The sequence below is a fragment of the Ranitomeya variabilis genome, chromosome 4 (assembly GCF_051348905.1).
Source record: "Ranitomeya variabilis isolate aRanVar5 chromosome 4, aRanVar5.hap1, whole genome shotgun sequence".
NCBI lineage: Eukaryota > Metazoa > Chordata > Amphibia > Anura > Dendrobatidae > Ranitomeya > Ranitomeya variabilis.
In genome coordinates, this window is record NC_135235.1 from 196,695,123 (window position 1) to 196,717,659 (window position 22,537).

The 22,537-nt window shown below is 43.8% G+C and overlaps 1 protein-coding gene across 1 annotated transcript; it reads right to left on the minus strand.

Moving 5' to 3' along the window:
- Positions 1–1,963: 1,963 nt before the first annotated feature.
- On the minus strand, positions 1,964–7,192 carry LOC143768583 (protein kinase C delta type-like). Its single transcript, XM_077257223.1, has 6 exons — positions 6,757–7,192; positions 5,683–5,933; positions 5,426–5,488; positions 4,707–5,258; positions 4,537–4,580; positions 1,964–3,597 (listed from the first exon to the last, which is right to left on the minus strand). Exons 1-5 carry the CDS (start codon positions 6,985–6,987, stop codon positions 4,556–4,558), a joined length of 1,122 nt encoding a protein of 373 aa, XP_077113338.1. The 5' UTR covers positions 6,988–7,192; the 3' UTR covers positions 1,964–3,597; positions 4,537–4,555.
- Between the last annotated feature and the right edge of the window lie 15,345 nt (positions 7,193–22,537).

Genomic DNA, 22,537 nt, shown 5'->3' on the forward strand with positions numbered 1-22,537 from the left:
TAGGAAATGACTCAGTAACTGCTCCTATCACGTCTGTCGCTGTGGATGCCGCTCTACAGAGGATTCTCCTTCTTCATGAATGTTCTCTGGAGTATCTGATCACAGGGCGTCCATGATATTGGTTCCTGACTGCAAGTGGGCAGCATTGTAGCAGAATCACATCCCCCACTGCGCCGCCTCCAGTGTATCCAGTCCAGGCAATGCTCTGTGAGCTGACTAGTTCCCAGCTGCACTGACGCACTGTATCAAACCCTCTCCTCTATTATATGACAATTATCTCGTTTAGGAAATCAATTCTTCTCTGTCCTGTTAGGAAATTCTGAGGTAATAGAGGACGGAGCGGCTCAGTGTTCTCATTTATTAGCGGAAATGGAGAAAGGCCCCAACGTCTCCTGCTCCAGACCTGACACTCCCAGGAATCAGAGCAATTAGCTGATTTATCCCCATCTCCTATATAATTGTCACGGATATTCATTGGTCGCGGCCTCTGTCTGTCATGGAAATCCAAGTCACTGATTGGTCGCGGCAAAACGGCCACGACCAATCAGCGACGGGCACAGTCCGGCGGCAAAATGGCCGCTCCTTCCTCCCCGCAGTCAGTGCCCGCTCCACAATCCCCTCCACTCAGCGCTCACACAGAGTTAATGGCAGCAGTAACGGACCGCGTTATGCAGCGGTGTACTGCACTCCGTTACCGCTGCTATTAACCCTGTGTGACCAACTTTTTACTATTGATGCTGCCTATGCGGCATCAATAGTTAAAAGATCTAATGTTAAAAATAATAAAAAAAATAAAAAATCGTTATATACTCACCGTCCATCGGCCCCCGGATCAGGAACAGGCCTTCCCCGCTCCTTGCGACGCTCCGGTGACCGCTCCATGCATTGCGGTCTCGCAAGATGATGACGTAGCGGTCTCGTGAGACCGCTACGTCATCATCTCGTGAGACCGCAATGCACTCTTGGGACCAGAGCGTGCGAGGAGCGTCGGTAACTGCTTCGCCTGGATCCGGGGCCAACGGAAGGTGAGTCTATAACTATTTTTTATTTTATTTTAACAGGGATATGATGCCCACACTGCTATATACTGCGTGGGCTGTGCAATATACTACGTGGGCTGTGCAATATAATACGTGGGCTGTGCAATATAATACGTGGGCTGCTATATACTACATGGCCTGTGCAATATACTACGTGGGCTGTGCAATGTACTGCGAGGGCTGTGCTATATACTACGTGGGCTGTGCTATATACTACGTGGGCTGTGCGATATACTATGTGGGCTGTGCAAAATAATACGTGGGCTGTGCAATATACTACGTGGCCTGTGCTATACACTACGTGGCCTGTGTTATACACTACGTGGCCTGTGCTATACACTACGTGGCCTGTGTTATATGCTACGTGGGCTGTGTTATATACTGCGTGCTTGGGCTGTTATAAACTACGTGGCTGTGTTATATGCTATGTGGGCTGTTATACACTCTGTGGGCTGTGCTATATACTACGTGGCTGTGCTATATACTCCGTGGGCTGTGCTATATACTTAGTGGGCTGTGCTATATACTACGTGGCTGTGCTATATAATACGTGGCTGTGCTATTTACTACGTGGCTGTGCCATACACTTCATGGCCTGTTATATACTACATGGCCGGCCGTGAACAATCAGCGACAGGTGCAGTCCGGCTGCGAATTGGCGTGGGATTTGAACCACGCTTCGTTAATTGGTCGCGGCCGGCCGAATCCTATGTATTCAATGTATTATTCTAAAATCTTCATAAATAAACTACATACATATTCTAGAATACCCGATGCGTTAGAATCGGGCTACCATCTAGTAGGATATAACAATATCGGGGCTCATCCAGCTTTATCTCATGTGTGACAGTGATCCCCAAACTCTAGTCCTCACTGCCCCAACACATCATGGTGTCAGGATTTCCTTCATTTTGCACCGGAGATGGAATTATTATTGAGGCCTCAGAAGCTGCCGCAGGTTCTCTCCCCCGAGAAATACGAAGGAAATCCTGACACCATGATGTGTTGGGGCCGTGAGGCCTGGAGTGTGGGGGACACTGCTGTATGCGCCCACCAGACATAGGGGGCAGTATAATAATGACTACATGGCCGAGCAATGGAGTAAAGACAACACAAAGATATAGGGGTAAAAAGAAGATTTTATTTATAAATGAGCTTATTATATATTATATATTATGTATATGTGTAAATTATTCATCTATCAGACTAAACCTATTTATGGGCCGTGTTGGTCCAAAGGAAGGCGAAAACCCCCTGTGAGGAATCGGCCAATTATCCTCATATCAGGGGGGAAAATTCCTTCCTGACCCCAAATAAAGTATGGCGGTCAGAATAAATCCCAGGATCAAGGGCTGATACCGAACAGATGAGATTAAAGTAAAAAAAAAAAAGGTATATTATTTTTTTTTAACTAACTTACTGCATATATATATATATATTAATTAACATGTTTGCACTAATTTATGTCTATATTTGGCTTAACTAACATTGTTTTTAACTAATAAATATTTTGTTATTAATTATTATTATTCTTTATTTTAATGTTGCTAATTTTGTACCTTTTTTCTTATGTTCTGAAATTGTGCACTTACTTATTAACCTATACAATAAATGTATTTATCAGCCGTGTTGATCCAGAGGAAGGCGAAAACCCCCTGTGAGGAATAAGCCAATTGTCCTCATGTCAGGGGGGAAAATTCCTTCCTGACCCCAAATATGGCGATCAGAATGAATCCCAAGATCAAAGGCTGATACCTAACCTGTGTAATGTACCTAACCTGCGTAATGTACCTAACCTGTGTAATGTACCTAACGTGTGTAATGTACCTGTCATGTGAAAAAATATATTTTATTTACTTGGTCTAATTATTGTTTATATTCGTAGGATCTATTTTTTATGTTAAACTGAGATATTTTTAATTTTATTTTATTGTAACTTTTTTCTTATGCTACTAGTGTGTGATTCTACTTATTAATCTATTATATTAAACCTATTTAAGGCCGTGTAGATCCAGAGGAAGGCGAAAACCCCCTATGAGGAATGAGCCAATTGTCCTCATATTAGGGGGAAAAATTCCTTCCTGACCCCAAATATGGCGATCAGCTTAAATCCCAGGATCAGAAGCCGATCTATGTCCTACATCTATGTGCTGATATGTACTGTGCTATGTGTGTGCCTGTACTGATGATGTAGTGTGGGTGATGTGTGATGGGTGCGATACTTACCAAGCCTGTGCTAAGGTGAGTTCAGGGATAATGGCCGCTCCTTACATGCTGCTGCTCAGCGGCCCCAGGACTGAAAGGTGCGACTATTGTTCCTGAACTCACCAGATGGAAACTTAGCACAGGCCGCTCCTGGGGTAGAAGATCTACGGGCTGGAGGGATGTTAGATGCCAGCCCAGGAGGTCAAGGGTCTGGGGCAGCAATGGCAGTGGTCCGGCATGAAGATGGTATAGAGAGATGATGTTGAAGGGCAGCCGAGGTGATGTACAGCAGCAGAGACATGAGGCACGGGTCGGGAGACATGAAGTTCTGGGCAGTTGGCACAGGATCATCCTGCAAGACATACGAGGAAGATAGTAAGGCCATGTTCACACTTTGCGGTTTTTACCGCGGCGATTTTGATGCTGCGGGTCCGCAGCAGTTTCCATAGCGTTTCCATTTACATGTAAACCCTATGGAAACCGCAAACCGCTGTGCACATGCTGCGGGAAAAAACGCGCCGAAACGCAGCGGTTTAAAACCCGCAGCATGTCACTTCTTTGTGCAGAATCGCTGCGATTCTGCACCCATAGGAATGCATTGAACCGCTTACTTCCCGCATGGGGCTGTGCCCACGTTGCGGGAAGTAAGCGGTTAATGTGCGGGTGGTACCCGGGGTGGAGGAGAGGAGACTCTCCTCCAGGCCCTGGGAACCATATTTGGGGTAAAAAAAAGAATAAAAATAAAAAATAATGCTATACTCACCTCTCAGCGCTGCACGCGGCCGGCCGGTCAGAGTTGCTGTGCGAACAGGACCTGCGGTGCCGTCGCGGTCACATGACCTTGATGACGCCCGGGTCACATGACCGTGACATCACGAAGGTCCTTCTCGGCACAGCATCTTTGGAACCGGAGCGCCGTGTGCAGCGCCGAGGAGATCCGGACATCGGAGGGTGAGTATAACCAATTTTTATTATTTTTAACATTACTATTGATGCTGCATATTGCTGCATATGCAGCATCAATAGTACAGGAGTAATCCCACAGCGGAAACCGCGGAACAAACCGCAATAAATCTGCAGGGATAACGGTTTTGCCCTGCAGATTTATCAATTCCGCTGCGGGAGAACCCGCAGAGGGATGCCGCAAAGTGTGAACATGGCCTAAATCTTCTATCTACCGGATCTTCTGTTACATTAGGGGAATGGTCTTTATAATGAACCATTCCACTATATAGCATCAGATGCAATGTACTGACATAATAGGTGTCCTGTGTGTACATCGGTCACTCACCAGATGGTCATGGATTCTTTCACAGTCCAGATCTTTTCATCCACCTAAGAAAAATAGAAACATAAAGTCACTGTCAGATAAAGTGAAAAAAGGCAAGATGGATGATGATGATTATCATAGTGGGAGAACAGCACCCGATGAGTGTTATCCCCAAAGGAGGAGATACTTACCGGACCCAGCTTGGTGACCCGTACGTAAATCCAGCCACAGGGTGAAGGACTGTATGCTCCGGCCACTGCAGATGGTGGTTCTCCAGAACTGGCCTGAATGGTGTAAATGGTGGCTCTACTCTCCTTTCCTCCAGATCCTCCCAGCCGATGGTGGTAAAGAATCGATGTTCTCGGATGTTCCCGCTCACACCCAGGCGTGTCTGAGGGTCTTTGCGCAGCAGCTTCTTGATGAGATGTTTCACGTCAGCATCAAGCCAAGTTGGAAATTTTGGCTTCTCGTTGATGATGGCTTTGAAAGCCATTTGCTTGATGGGGCCGTTGTAAAATGGGTATCGTCCTGCTGCCATCCTGGACACCACGATCCCCAGGCTCCACCAGTCCACTGCTGCGCCGTATCGTTTTCTGCGATGCACCTCAGGGGCCATGTAATGGAAAGTGCCCGTCACTCCAGAGATGTTTTTGGAGGAGGTGACGCCATCTTGGGCAACCCCAAGGTCGATGATACGGATGTGGCCATCTGCATCCAACATGATGTTATGCGGCTTTATGTCACTGCAATGAAAGAAGAAAACAAAATAAGAAATCTGTCCAGTGATACAAGAGATGGAAAATGGGTCACTAGAAGATAAGGTAGAATAGGCGGCAGGACCCCAGGGAAGGCGGGGGCCATATCTACAGCATGCAAAGGGGGCAGAGAGAAGGAGCAAAGTTCTGCTTACCGGTGGACGATGTTGTGTCCGTGGAGGAACTGGAGGCCACATACCATCTCTGCTGTGTAGAATCTGATGGAGAGAACAGAGTGCAGAATCAATGTCATGAAATCCTTCTCTGGCAATCCCCAAATACCATGGCACCCCACCTCCTGCTTCCAGCACCCTAAATATATGCCCTGCCAGTGCTCCCCTAGCTGCACCCCAACCTCAGGTTTTTTCCCTTTCTCTTAGTTCTCTTTTAAGTACATTTTACCCTTTCTCACCTCACATTGCCAATGTTCAGGCAGCCGCACATCCTGATCAAATCCTCCAGGCTGCCACCGGACAGGTACTCCATGATGAAATATGCCCTGTGCTGAGACTGGTGTGCGGCATAGAGGTGGCACAGGAATGGGCAGTGTCTGGCCGCCAGGAGTGTCCGCCGCTCTCTCAAGATGGTGTCCTCATTGTCCCTTTTGGTGATCATTTTGACGGCCACGTTGATGTTACTGCCGGGGACAGATGCCAGAACCACCTGAAAAACACAAATGGAGAATACTTAGAAGGTGTCTGCATTTTATAGTGCACAAGGCAGATGTGAAAACTGAGTGGTCGCTCAGTCTGCTGGTGACCAGGACCATGTAGAGGAGCAGATCTATCTATCAGCACAATGCACTGCCTGCTCCATCAATGTGCTATGGAGAGGTCTTAATGAATATTCGTCATTTCTATCTGATAAATCAATAATATACATGAAAATAAACAATTTTGTAATACATTTTATTGCTTTCTCTGCCAGGACTGATTTTCAATTTTCAAACTTCTCTATTTCCATATAAAATCTACATTCAATAAAGACAGACTGTTACATTACTGAGAGGAGATGACAGTTGGTGCTGATAATATTCTATGTAAGAGGGATGGGGGAGGAGGAGGGAGGAGTTTTGCATTTAGCCCCTCCCCTCTACATAGAGTACTATCAGCACCAACTGTCATGATTTCATTTGGCATTAGTTTGATTCAAATATCCTTGTCTATCTAGATTCATTAAAAACACAGAGACAAATGAATATACAATATGGCAGCCTGATAGGAGCCAATATTGACAGTGACATGAAAAACAACAATGTCCCCTGCCCTCTACAGCTGTGACCCCCGAGTTCTACCCTCCAGTATAGAAGAATACCAGGTTATAGCCCCACTAGCCCTAACTATGGTGATGTCTTATACCTCATCTCACAGTAAAACACTACAATGAGCAATAACAAAGCAAGACATGGCTGATAACAGAGAACAATACATGGGGATATATGAAAAATCTCAGATTTCAAATAAATACAAAAATATGTAGGCCTTACTTTGCCAAAGGCGCCTCTACCCAGGACCTGGTGGATGTTGAAGCAGCTGATGCTAAGCCTGGCATAGGGGCCGGATGATCCAGGGTCTCCGCTGCATCCAGGTGTTGGCTCCTCCAATCCACTGTTGTCTTGTCTCCTTTTCTTCTTTAATCCGGTCACACTGTCCTCTTCTCTCTTCCGCTTCTCCTCGCTCCTCTTCTCGCTCTCTTCTCCTCGTCCAGTAGTCGCCATTCTCAGTAATCTCTTCCCGCCTGTAGACCTCGGTCCAATCACTTCAGCCGACAGTTGAAAGTAAACGGCAGTTGGTCGTGTGCAGGTGACCAGAGGTCAGAGGTGACGGAACCCTCAGGTGGCTCCTGCCAGGCAGCGGCTCCTGGCCCTGCTCTGCCCTATACACTGTGATGTGGGCATCATGGGTGACAGTTTAGGGTCCAGAGGAACGGCAGAGAACTTCATGGTGACTGTTAGTGTTTTTCTTAAATATATTCCCATATACATCAGGAATAATAAAATAAAATTATATAAAAAATAATACTATGAATTTACTGGCTCTTCCCTTTCCTATGTAATCCTTCTATATTGTAGAATTTTTTTCTTCTTTATGTCTCATTATAAGATGCCACTTTTTATATGCCATAGTTATAGATTATTTTTCTATAGCATTATACACTGTGTGAACAATTATTAGGCAATTTGGATTTTTGGTGATTAATTCTACGGTTGATATCTACGAACTCATATTGACATGGAGAATCATAATGGCAGGTCAGTTTTAGCATTTAATGAATATGGTAAAAAACAGTTGTGGAATTGCATTTTATTTTGCTATTTAACCACACTCTGATTTTTTCCTATTTTCTTATTTTATATGGTAAATCCAATAGTGTCATTCAAAAGTACAATTCATCCCACAAAAAACAAGACCTCACATGACCATATTGACAGAAAGGTTAAAAAGTTATGTCTCTGGGAAGAAGGAGAGCAATAAATGAGAACTCAAAAACGGAAAAACCCAAGGTGGTAAAGGGGTTAATAAACGTAAAATCTGAATCCAAACAACCCTGAGGATAGGAAGAAAAAAAAGGGAACAACACCGCGCACAATCTAAGTGCAGTAGAAACTAGGTGTAAGTTGCACGCTTACAGTATAAAATTGCACTCACCTAGTCAAAGATGAAAAAGAAGCATTGAAAGTGGATCCGACAGGAATCCAAGGGGAACGGTCTGCAGCTCGGCCGACTGGGCACACGGAAAAGGCCCTCAGACATCCGTGGTAAAGCCATAGACAGCAAGGAAAATCCCAGTATGTAGCCAGCATTCCCATATGGAGATTCTCATAGATGTTATATATAAATATCTGCTTTATTGAGGTAGTAAAAAATTACAGGACGAGTTTCGACTCCTACCAATGGTAGGAGTCATGAGTAAGACTGCCTAGTGCAGCCGAAATGTGTCGACTGGGTCATGTCGACCATGTAAATTTTTCTTTTGTATCCACCATAGGTGGATGAGCATAGAGCAACTGGGTGAGCTGGAAATAACTTTCTATAAGTAAATAAAATATATATATTTTCCATCTGAATTGTTTATTTTCATCTGTTAAAATAAGAATCATAACGGAACAACTCAATATGTACAAAATATATTTCTGAGGTTTCAAAAATAATATCAGTGAACAATGTTGTAATATAGCCGCCCTTCTATTCAATAAGAGTCATAAGATCCATCCATGGAGCCTGTCAGTTTCTTAATCTGTTGACGATCAACTTCATGGGTAGCACCAACCACAGCCGCCCAGACACTTATAAGGCAGGGGAGTGGTTATCCTTCCTGTACATCTTCTATTTAAGAAGGGCACACAAGTTCTCAGTAGGGTTTATTTAGATCAGGTGAAGAAGGGGCCGTGTCATTATTCTTTAAGGCCTTTAGTGGCACCAAGCAGTGGAGACTTCGATGGTGTGATGGTGCATTGTCCTGCAGAAGTATCATGGTTTTCTTGAAAGATGCAGACTTTCCTGTACCACTGCTTGTAGAAAATGTTTTCTGAAAACTGGCAATAGGTTTGGGAGTTTATTTTGAGTCCATATTCTACCCGAAAATGTCCAACAAGCTCTTCTTTAATAAAACCAGTCCAGTGGAGTACCCACCTCTACCTTGCCACCTGATGAAGATGGTTTACCGTCGAAACACATTGTGGGCTTAAGAAATTACTACCTTGTCCTTGTGTTCTTTGCGCTCATTTTAACTGTTTTCTACATTGTCCCACCTCTACCTTGCTGGCTTCTGAGTCGTAGAGGAGGTCTGTGCCCTTACTGATCCAGTCACGGTCCAACCATCTTGTCCATCAAGAGTCACTCATCTCATCAGTCCATAGAACCTTTGTACAATCTGTCTTCAGTTATTTCTTGACCCAGTCTTCCCTTTCTGTGTCTTGCTCAGTGTTGGTCGGGCTTAGCCTTCCTTACCTTGGCCATGTCTCTGATCAGTGAACACTTTGCACTTCTGGGCTCTGGGGAGGTTGCAGATCTGGAACATGACAGCACTGGAGGATAATGGGGCCCAGGACGTTTCACACATGATTCTTCTCAAATCTTTGTCAGTTAATGTGAGTCTTTTCTTCTCCACACGTATTTTGTGACCCTGTTGACTATTGGCAACAAAACTTTTGCTAGTTCTGTGATGGCACCCCAATAACTTAGCAATTTCAGCAGTGTGGCTCCCTGTGCAAGACTTAACAATTTTTTTCTTTTAAGAGTCAGTTAAGTCTCTTTTTTTAGCCCATTTTGCCTGAGGAAAACAAGGTGCCTAGTAATTCCTCACACCTTGGTAAAGAGCATCGTATCCTTAGTCTGAACCCACTCATTAAACAAAAACACATCACCTGAGCAGTAGTTCTCCTTATTTTAGTGCAGAGTAAACCTGCATTTATTATCATTGTTTGGCGCCAGAGCCCTTCCTCCCGACTTCCCAGCCCTCCACCTCCAAAACCAACTTCTCCACCATTACAGAAGATCAACTCTCCACTCTACTCTCAAGATCGCATCTCACCACCTGTGCACTTGACCGGCTCCCATCCCACTTCATCCCAAACCTCACCACAGTCTTCATCCCAACCCTAACCCATCTCTTCAACCTATCACTAACAACTGGTGTTTTCCCCTCAAGCTTTAAACATGCCAGTGCAGCGCCCCAGAGTCCTGGTCGTTGCAGTAATGTCGCTCTTCTACAAGGGGGAGTGATGTTACGTCTGACGGTACTAAAGGAGTCCACCTTGCCAGGTATCACAGTCACACACTACACTTTACACTCCAGTCCACTAGGGGGAGCAAAGCTTCTATCTACTAGGGCACTCCTCACACACAGGTAAAACTGGTGGGTTGGATAGGAAGTGAGGCAGAAAGAAGCAGACTGGGCTTCGAGGGAGAAGCAGCCTGGGTTTAACCCAGAGAGGTCCTGTCAGGGGTGGGATCCTGACAGAGGTCTAGCAAGAGATAGAATGTCACGGAGCTGCGCCTGCACTTCATTGCGGCAGCATCCTAAGAAAGCACACGAAGCAAAGTATATTGTGGAGAGTGAGAACCGAAGTCACAGCACAAGGAGATAACACCGGGAGGAGTCCTGCCCCGAGGTCGGCAGCCTCCTTCCGAGGCGCGTAGCCAGTGGCCGGAACACCGAGGGAGTACTGACTCTACGCATTACTCCAAACAACGGCAGGACAGTCAATTCCAAGTTGGCTGCCTAACCTAAATACCTAAGAAGACACGGAGGCAATTGTGGGAGAGGGGCGTCTCTAGGGTCCCTATAAATTAAATCCAGGCCTACCCCGTCATACGGGTTGTCCTATCCATATCATCTGGGGGACAGAGAGAGAGAACATCAGAAATATTCACAAAGGTTGTGAGGACTTTCCCGTGGTGCTCAGCAGGGAGGTACTACAACACACAGGCGCTAGTAGGAAGGCTACTGATGTCCTCCTGGCTAAGGGAACTCTGGATGTGCCTTCGGACCGGCCGAACTCAGCCAGCCCTGTGAGCGGTACTCTGGACTGTGGACTCTGAAGTCTTCAGTAAAAGGTAAAGAGACTGCAACCTTTGTGTCCTCGTTATTCATCGCGCCTTACAACGACCACTATCATCATCCACACACTTTGGGAAGCCCTGGGGACATACTTCACCTGTGAGAAGGTATACCATCTGGCTGCCATTCCATCACCCCAGCAGACCCCCAGCAGCGTCGGTCACCCTGACCGAATACCACAGGTGGCGTCACGAACACCGTACAAACTTAAACCTTTAATTGGGCGCCCCTCAGCAGGGCCACGGACCGGGTCAGGCCACCGTGACATCTCCAGAACCGAGACCGAGGGACCCGGTGCTGAGTACCCCATTGCCCTGCCCCTGGGGACGATCCACCTCCATCACACCTATCCTCAAAAAGCCCTCTCTTGACCCATCCTCTGTATCTAGCTATCGCCCTATATCACTTCTTCCTTATGCCTTCAAGCTACTGGAACAATACGTCTTCCTTGAACTGTCCTCCCATCTCTCTTCTTGCTCCCTCTTTGACGGCTTACAATCTGGCTTCCGGTCACACCATTCCACTGAAACTGCCCTAACTAAGGTCACCAACGACCTCTTAACCGCCAACAGCAAGCGACACTACTCTGTCCTCCTCCTCCTCGACCTGTCGGCTGCCTTTGACACAGTGGACCATCCCCTATTATTACAGACCCTCTCATCCCTTGGCATCACAGACTTGGCCCTATCCTGGATCTCAACATACCTAACAAACCGGATCTTCAGCGTCTCCCACTCACACACCACCTCCTCACCTTGCCCCCTATCTGTCGGAGTCCCACAAGGTTCAGTCCTTGGGCCCCTGCTCTTCTTCATTTACACCTTTGGCCTAGGACAGCTCATAGAATCTCATGGCTTTCAGTATCACCTCTATGCTGATGACACACAGATCTACATCTCTGGACCAGATATCACCTCCCTACTAACCAGAATCCCTCAATGTCTGTCCACTATTTCATCCTTCTTCTCCGCTAGATTTCTGAAACTTAACATGGACAAAACAGAATTCATCATCTTTCCCCCATCTCATGCGACCCCCCCAACGAACCTATCCATTACAGTACATGGCTGCCCACTCTCCCCAGTCCCACAAGCTTTCTGCCTCGGGGTAATCCTTGACGCTGATCTCTCCTTCAAACCACGTATCCAAGCCCTTTCCACTTCCTGCCGACTTCAACTCAAAAATATTTCACGAATCCGTACATTCCTCAACCAAGAATCTGCAAAAACCCTTGTCCATGCCCTCATCATCTCTCGCCTTGACTACTGCAACCTCCTGCTCTGTGGCCTCCCCTCTAACACTCTCACACCCCTCCAATCTATTCTAAACTCTGCTGCCTGACTAATCCACCTGTCCCCCCGCTATTCCCCGGCCTCTCCCCTCTGTCCATCCCTTCACTGGCTCCCCATTGCCCAGAGACTCCACTACAAAACCCTAACCATGACGTACAAAGCCATCCACAACCTGTCTCCTCCATACAGCTGTGATCTCGTCTCCCGGTACTTACCTACACGCAACCTCCGATCCTCACAAGATCTCCTTCTCTACTCCCCTCTTATCTCCTCTTCCCACAATCGTATACAAGATTTCTCTCGCGTATCACCTCTACTCTGGAACCCTCTACCACAACACATCAGACTCTCGCTTACCATCGAAACCTTCAAAAAGAGCCTGAAGACCCACCTCTTCCGACAAGCCTACAACCTGCAGTAACCACCGATCGACCAAACCGCTGCATGACCAGCTCTATCCTCACCTACTGTACTCTCACCCATCCCTTGTAGATTGTGAGCCTTCGCGGGCAGGGTCCTCTCTCCTCCTGTACCAGTTATGACTTGTATTGTTTAAGATTATTGTACTTGTTTTATTATGTATACCCCTCCTCACATGTAAAGCGCCATGGAATAAATGGCGCTATAACAATAAATAATAATAATAATAATGTTTCATTTAAATATTCCAAAAGTTGCAAATGTTCCTATTGGAAAGTGGCTTTGTGATCCTGCCTTGCAAATGGAGCCAAAGTTGATACTGTAAGAGCTTTGCATGTAATTTGTGAATGAATATTTCATATTTATAGAGAGATGGGTTTTCAGTACATGAACATCTTTATATAGTCACCTTCAGCCCTGAATAGATTGAATGACCAAACGCCATTAATCCTTTCCCACTATTGGATGTACTGGTAGCATATGTTGGGAGCGGGCTCAGGAGATGATCCTCCTCTGCACTCTGCAGGTGTCGTCTGTGTTATACAGTCACCACCTGTGCGAACAGCAGCGACCAGAGCTAGCTTAGACTGTTGCTGATGTGACCACCTAAATGCCGCTGGCACTCTCACACAGCTGTAGGGAAATATAGCTTCCATGGCGCAATCATTCAGGTGCCCATTGCACCCCATCCCAAATGATCACAGGTTCAGGCCCTGAGGGAGCACTGAAAATAATGAAAGTTTAATAAAAAGCGCAAGAAAAATCCTAAAGAACAATTATTTTATTATTTATTTATTTTTATTATCATGTCCCCAAAAGAACTGAAATTAAAAAAGTCTCTTAGACCCATTCATTAAATGTTAGAATTGCCATTTTTCTGCCTCCCCAACATCTCAAAAAAAGTGATCAAAATGGTGTGAAACTACAGGAATGCACAAAAAATAAGCTGTCACATGGCTTCAATGGTTATAGATCACAAAAAATAGCACCACAAACCACTTAATTTTTATAAACTTGTACGTTTTTTTTTATTTTTTTCACTAAAAAACCTTACCAATATTGTCAGGTTATCATTACTCATCACAAATGCCACAAAAAACAAAACCCAAAATGGAGTCATGAATTTGTTGACTTTTTGTTTTTTTCCCACCATTGTTTCACCCCACTGTAACCCCATAATGACCACCAATATGCTGTCATGATCCAGGCTTGGTTTTGAGTCCTGTCTCCCCTTTTCCTGGTCTGATCATGTCAGGGGTTCACTTTTCTCAGTCTGGTCTCAGGTTTGCTATTTAGCCCTGCTGTGTCCTGCAGATCATGTCAGTTATAGTTTCTGCCTAGTGCTGCTGTAGTTGGCTCTGATTGCTCCGATTTGTCCTGCTGCGTTTGCTTTCTTAACCCGTGTCTCGGTTTTCCCCTGTTCCCGTCTTGACTCAGTGTTTCCCTTTAGTGTGCAGACTCCCTGGTTTGACTTGACATGTATCCTGACCTGTTTCTGTACTTTGTCTTTTGGCCTATCCGCTCCTGACCATTACTTACCCCCTGGCTTGTCTCTAACCGCGAGTTTGCTTATTCCTTTGGTACTGCGCTACAGTCTAGGATTTGACCCGATTTGTTTTGACTATTCTGCTGCCACCTGTGGTAGCCTCACAGTTGCACTGCAGGTTAGCTTTGTTTAGGTTCAGACCTGCTTCCTTTATACTGCCATCTAGTGAAGCCTACCTGCATTGCAGCAGCATCACATATGCATTGAAACAGCAGACAATAAGGGGCCCTATTCCAAATTGTCATTTTAGAACGGCAATGAAGACAGTTTTGGAACTGACCGGGGCTGACTAAAGCAGAATCTAACGGGCTGAGTCAATGATATGCTGACTGCTCTCATGCTCTGCAGTACACGAGTATTAGGGCTTGATCCGGCTTGCGATTAAATCAGACAAATGCAATCCGATTAAAAATCAATGTTATTTTATCATTGTGTGTTCATCTGTGTTTTTTTTTCCAGCTCTGATTGGATCACGATCCGACTGGAAGTAAATCGTAGCATGCTGCAATTGTAATCGGAAATCGAATCGCATTCACCTATTGAAATCAATGGGTGTGAAAAAACAAAATTGCACCATGGGAGTACCATCCCATTTTTACACACCCATGTCCTTTGAAAAGATGGCAAAGATGATAGATATAACGATGTCAGTCACATATATAGTTAATACAGTGCTTGTGCAGCTTACTGTACATGTATATTTTTCCTTACTAAATTATTCTCTGAAAAAAATCTTGTTTGATCCATCCAAAATTTTATTAACCAGCACAGGGAAAGCAGACAGCTGGAGGCAGATGTTTATAGCATGGGAAAGGGGGTAATACCCATGGAGCTTTCCAGGCTATTAATTAGCTTACAGCAGTATACTTAGCCTTTACTGGTAAAATAAAGATGGAGATCCTGCCCCCAAAAATAACGCAGGGTTCCCCTACAATTAATAACCAGTAAAGGCATGAGGGCCGTTAGATCTTTTCCCACAGTGCTCCTGCTGACATCAGTGAGTTAAGCCAAGTTCATTGTCTGTGAACTCCCAGGGCTTTTCTGACAGTGCCGTGAGCGTGAGAAATTTCTCACACTTGCAGTGATGTCAGTGAGGTGAAAAGAGTTTATCGTGAGGCAAGGAGCTGAGCAAGCTCTGCTAGATGACAAGCTGTATAGTAGCATCATGCAACAATGCAGCCTGACATCTTGATGGATTGTTATCTCTTGGGTAGACAGGTGAGGAATAGAGTTGTTTATTAATTTAGTTCTGTTACAAGAGAAATTGGCTTCAGTTGATTGGGTGCTGTTGTGAGTAATGTATACATGTATTTGGTAAATATAGGTCCATTAAAGGAGTCTGTGTCAATATTTCAACTAAAGGACTTTTTTCAGGGTATTTTTATAATCTCACTATGGGGTTAGGAATAGGGGTGCCTTATAGACGCCTCGCATTACTAAACCCTGGGCTTAATGTCACTTGACAATACGAAGGTGACATCAATCCCAATACTATCACCCCACTTGCCACTGCACCAGGGTAAGTGGGACTAAGAGCTTGAATTTGTGCATTTTATGGATACAATTTTTCAGGGGGTGGCTGAGATCTGAAGCTGATGTTTTTGGTCTGGAAGGGGACAAATATCCATGGCCCTTTCCTAGGCTATTAATATCAGCCAGCAGCTTTCTGCCTTGCCTTTGCTGGTTATTAATTATAGGGGGACATCTTTTTTTGGGGGATCCAACATTTCAATAACCAGGAAAGGCTGTGAGCTGATATTAATAGTCTGGGAAGCTCCTTTGCTATTACCCCTTCCCAGGCTATAAACATCAAGCTAATAAAATGTCCAGGGATCCCATGACATTTTTTCCAACAGAAATTTATTTAGTAAAAAAAATATGCACAGTAAGCTACACACACAAAGCACTGAGTATATTACATATTTATATATATCCTTTTGTCTCAAACTATCTATCTTTTTGTATATATCTGTATATCCATCTAACCGCTCACTCTGTATATATAAAAACATATATATCTTGAAGAATATTTCCTTGCATTACTATGTGTAAATGACAGAGAATTCTTCTATGCAAATGCTCATGTTAAAATTGCATTGCAATTGGATCACATTCACACGTAAGTTGGATGCTAGGTGTTAAAAATGGGATTTTACTCCATGAAAAATGTATGACACTCGCATGACACTCGTCCGACTTATCAGGAACAAAATCAGACTGTTTTTAAAAAGGCTAGTGTGTCTCCGGCCTTACAATGCATGAGACCAGCGATCAATGTAAAAAATATACGTGTCCCACAGTGGGACTAGGTGAAAAAGTAAAAATAAATAAATAAATAAAATGCGTAAAATTTAAATAAACACACAAAAAAGTGCACACAAATCAGAAAACCTGATTTGCTTCTAAAATCACAGCTTTGTGTCAAAAGAAAACTAAACAAAAAACGTATACTTAATTGGTATCACCACGTCCAGAACGACCTTAACTATAAAACGGTCACTTTATTTATTCTGTACAGAGAACACTGTAAAAAAAGAATAATAAAAAGCATGTAAAAAATGTCATAGAAAGCAATCAAAAAGTCATTTGTAAAAAAAACTGTATTAATGAAGACGCCAAATAGTTTGTCTACTAACATTCGGCAGTAATATAAAAACAAAGTTATATCTCTCAGAATATGGCGATGCAGAGACAAATTCATATTTGTAAAATATTGTTTTTAGTGTGTAAAAGCAGCCAAGCAGCAAAAAAAAAATAGAATTCTGGTATCACTGTGATTGTATTGACCTGAAAAATAATTCCATTTTATCACTTTTACCACACGGTGAGCAGTGCAAAAAATATATAAAAACAATAGCTACATTTCTGTTTTTTGTTCATTCTTTGTCTGAGAAATCTGAATAAAAAGTGCCCAAAATATGTTGTGTGCCTCAAAATGGCACCAAAAAAATCTGCAATTCATCACGCACAAATAAGCCCTCATACACCTCTATTCACCAAAAATAAAAAAAATTATAGCTCTCACAATATGACGACAAAAAACTATATTTTTTATAAAAAGCATTTTTAGTGTGTGATAGAAGCAAAATATAAAAAACTATGTAAATCTGTTATCGCTGTAATCGCATTGACTCAAAGAATAAAGCCGTGTTGTCACTTGTACAGCATGGTGAACCATGCAAAAAAAAAAAAAATAAATAAAAGCAGTTTTTGTACTGCTGTCTATTTCCCAGAAAGTGGAATAAGGCTCAGCTCACATTTATCCTGCGCTCTCCTTTGAGCTCAGGGGTTTCAGTGTAAATCAGAAAATTCATGATTCAGACAAAACCCCCACTGGAAAGACTCACTATAAGGAGGCAGATGCAATCACATCGGCCTCTGCCTGGTCTCTATTCCACTGGTGTCACATTATTTTATATGTCTTTTTAGCGCACAAGTGTGGCTGCCAACAGATCTGTGCACGCCTGAAAAGATGAATACCATCGAAACAGAAGCCAACCAAAGTCCATATCGCCTCCATGTGCCTCATTATAGTGAGCGGTTCCTTCAGGTATTGCCTGAATCGCATTTTCGGGGATTTATGCAGAAATACCATCGTAAGTGCTCAACGTAGAAAACAAGAATATGATCCCGTCTTAAACTGAAAGCGATCAAAAAATGTCATGTACCCCAAAGACTCTGGAAAAGTGACATGCCTCCCACCCCCTCAAATAAGATCCAGTGAAATATACGCTCCTAAATTCACCCTCCTTCTGATCCCCCCAGTGCCTAAACCACAATAAGCACCCACATTTTTGGCGTTATTGTAGTGGGAGGGAGCTTTTAATTTATTTGATGTCCACAGAAGTACAAGCTGGGCACAATGTGTGGGGGGCTACAATATATGGGCCTCTACACTGTATGGTGGCACAATGCATGGTGGTGCTACAACATATGGGGCCTCTATATTGAATGGTGGCACAATGTACGGGGGGCTACAATATATGGGGGCTCTACACTGTATGGTGGCATAATGTATGGGGATGCTACAATATTTGGGGGCTCTATACTGTATGGAGGCACAATGTATGGGGGTGCTACAATATATGGGGGCTGTACACTGTATGGTGGCACAATGCATGGTGGTGCTACAATATATGGGGGCTCTACACTGTATGGTGGTACAATGTATGTTGGTGCTACAATACATGGGGCTCTATACTGTATGGACTCAAACCGAAAGGCAGCACACTGTAGCGCCATTGCATGCAAACATAAACATTGAATTGCATTACTGCATTAGAAATATGAAAAGTATGAAAAATGAAATATGAAAAATTAAGAAACTTTATTGCATAAACTGGCCAATTCATGTGTACCTGGAAGCCACGATAAGGCATTTCTTGTTTCCAGGGCCTAAATGGCTTTCCACACTTAGCATAAAGTCTTCTCTTCATCTGAATGGGAGCATAAATCCTCTGTTAGGCTAATATCTATATCTCTGTGGAGGGGTAGTGGCCCTGCTGAGATTAAAAACACCTGTGGCTAAAAGGCGGAGTGCTCAGTCAGAAGGCATTTAGGCCCTGGAAGTGAGAAATGCCTTATTGTGGCTTCCAGGTACACATGAATTGGTCAATTTATGCAATAAACTTTCTCAATTTTTCATATTTCATTTTTCATATTTTTCATATTTCTAATGCAGTAATGCTATTCAATGTTCATGTTTGCATGCTATGACGCTACAGTGTGCTACCGTTCTGTTTAAGAGTATATGAGATGGTGACTCTAGGTTCAGCACCTGTTCACACTTAGGGTACGTTCACACAGGACTTTTTTGCTGCTTTTTTTTGCTGCTTTTTTTATGCTAATTTAGGTGCGTTTTTTTGGTGCGTATTTGGTGCGTTTTTTGGGTACGTTCACACAGGACTTTTTTGCTGCAGATTTTTGCTGCAGATTTTTGCTGCTTTTTTTATGCCAATTTTCAGCTGCTAGGACACCTCACAATGGCTCTTCACACCTCACAATTGCTCTTCACACCTTACTACCAGGAACTCCCTCACAATAGATCACAATCAGGACACCTCACAATGGCTCTTCACACCTCACAATGGCTCACAATGGCTCTTCACACCTCACTAACCACACCCCTAAGCTCTTGGCTGTGAGATCCCTTCCTGCTGGCCATGATTTTCTGCACAAAAAACGCAGCAAATAATGCTACATGCGTTTTTTTCAGCGTTTTTGCAGCGTTTTTTTCATCACCCATTCAAGTCAATGGGTGAAAAAACGCTGCAAAAACGCAGCAAAAACGCTGAAAGAAGTGACATGCCCTATGTCCAAAAAAAGCAGCAAAGCAGAAAATACTGAGCAAACAAAAAAACAACGTGTGTGCATGAGATTTCTGAAATCTCATAGGCTTTACTGGTACTGTAAAAAGCAGCTGAAAATTAGCATAAAAAAAAAGCAGCAAAAAAGTCCTGTGTGAACGTACCCTTAGTCTATGTTTGGATGTAACGGTCAGTTTTTTGAACTTTGTATTCGTTAGCCTTCTGACTGAGCACTCCGCCTTTTAGCCACAGGTGTTTTTAATCTCAGCAGGGCCACTACCCCTCCACAGAGATATAGATGTTAGTCTAACAGAGGATTTATGTTCCCATTCAGATGAAAACTTTATTCTAAGTGAGGAAAGGCATTTAGGCCCTGGAAACGAGAAATGCCTTATCGTGGCTTCCAGGTGCACATCAATTGGCCAATTTATGCGCTAAACTTTATAAATTTTTCATATTTCTTTTTTCATATTTTTCATATTTCTAATGCAGTAATGCAATTCAATGTTCATGTTTGCATGCTACGGCGCTACACTGTGCTGCCTTTCTGTTTGAGAGTATATGAGTTGGTGACTCTAGGTTCAGCACCTGCTCACACTTAGTCTATGTTTGGATGTGACGGTCAGTTTTTTGAAGTTTATATACTGTATGGAGGCACAATGTATGGTGGTGCTACAATATATGGGGCTCTACACTGTATCGTGGCACAATGTATGGGGGTGCTACAATATATGGGGCTCTACACTGTATGGCGCACAATGTATATGGGTGCTACAATACATGGGGGTTCTATACTGTATGGTGCCACAATGTATGGGGGGCTACAACATATGGGGCTCTACACTCTATGGGGCACAATGTATGTGGGTGTTACAATATATGGGGCTCTATACTGCAAGGGGCACAATGTATGGCGGTGCTACAATATATGGGGCCTCTATACTGTATGGGGGCACAATGTATGGCGGTGCTGCAATGTATGGGGGCTCTACAATGGATGGGAGTGCAACAATATATGGGGCTCCACACTGTATGGTGGCACAATATATTGGAGCACTTTAATATATGGGAGCTCTACACTGTATGGTGGCACAATGTATGGGGGTGCTACAATATATGGGGGCTCTTTACTGTATGGGGGTACAATGTATGGGGGTGCTACAATATATGGGGCTCTACACTGTATGGGGGCACAATGTATGGGGGTGCTGCAATATATTGGGCTCTACACTGTATGGCGCACAATGTATATGGGTGCTACAATACATGGGGGTTCTATACTGTATGGTGCCACAATGTATGGGGGGCTACAACATATGGGGCTCTACACTCTATGGGGCACAATGTATGTGGGTGTTACAATATATGGGGCTCTATACTGCAAGGGGCACAATGTATGGCGGTGCTACAATATATGGGGCCTCTATACTGTATGGGGGCACAATGTATGGCGGTGCTGCAATGTATGGGGGCTCTACAATGGATGGGAGTGCAACAATATATGGGGCTCCACACTGTATGGTGGCACAATGTATTGGAGCACTTTAATATATGGGAGCTCTACACTGTATGGTGGCACAATGTATGGGGGTGCTACAATATATGGGGGCTCTTTACTGTATGGGGGTACAATGTATGGGGGTGCTACAATATATGGGGCTCTACACTGTATGGGGGCACAATGTATGGGGGTGCTACAATATATGGGGCTCTACATTGTATGGTGGCACAATGTATTGGGGCACTTAAATATATGGGGGCTCTATACTGTATGGGGGCACAATGGATGTGGGAGCTACAATATATGGGGGCTCTACATTGTATGGGGGCACAATGTATGGGGGTGCTACAATATATGGGGGCTCTTTACTGTATGGGGGTACAATGTATGGGGGTGCTACAATATATGGGGCTCTACATTGTATGGTGGCACAATGTATTGGGGCACTTAAATATATGGGGGCTCTATACTGTATGGGGGCACAATGGATGTGGGAGCTACAAAATATGGGGGCTCTACACTGTATGGGGGCACAATGTATTGGGGCACTTTAATATGTGGGGGCTCTACATTCTATTGGGGGCACAATTTATGGTCATTAAATTGACATATCTGCAATTCTCCAAAAATAAAAGCCTGGCTTGGATGTTAGAAAATAGTTACTGCAGCCGTAAATAAATTCATTGAGAGGGGTATTTTCTATAATGAGGTCACTTTGGGGGTTTCCTGCTGTAATGGCACTTTAGGGGCTCCGCAAATGTCGCTCGCAAACTATTCTAGCAAAATCTGTGCTCCAAAAGCCAAATAGCGCTCCTTCCTTCTCAGCCCTGACGTGTGGCCTAACAGTAGTTTCCGACCACATGTGGGGCAACACCACATTAGGGAGAAATTGTGCAATAAATTGTGGGGTCCAGCTTCACCTATTAACCCTCGTGTAACTGACATTTCCTGCTAATAAAAAAAAAACACTAAAATGTCATATTTCCACGTTCCAATATTACACAATCCTGTGAGGCAGCTGTGGGTTCACAATACTCGCTACACTCCTAGATGAAATTAAGCAGCGAAGTTTCCAATATGGGGTCACTTGGGGGGTTTCTGCTGGTCTGGCCCCTCAGGGGCTCGGCTAGTTTCTCCATACAGGAGGTGACACGAAGCTTCATCACCAACAAAGTCCTATGTACAAAGTATTACATAGATTTCAGTAAATGCGTTCAATACTTTCCCCTGTGTCATTTCTCATTATTACACATCATTTATGGACATCTATGGATGATTTCTTTGCCTGTATGGATTGGACGGGTTGTAACCGACATCTGGCGAGAATTTCATGCCAATAGCATCTTAACAAATAGATTTATGTAGAATATTGGTGCCGTGTTCAATACTTATTTCACATGCTGGATATTTGCAGTTATTGTATCATTTGGATTGTTAGAACCAGAACTTTATAAATTATTTAATGTTATTTTGACCTCTGTGATTTTATACATAAGAATATATTGTATAAATTTGGTTACAAGTGCTCGGGCCCCACATTTGTTTCTATACAGGCACAATATCTGCTCCCATTGGACTGCTTGTCTTCTGCATTAGTCTTATGTATTCATCTTGTCCTGTTACATAGATGACACATTACT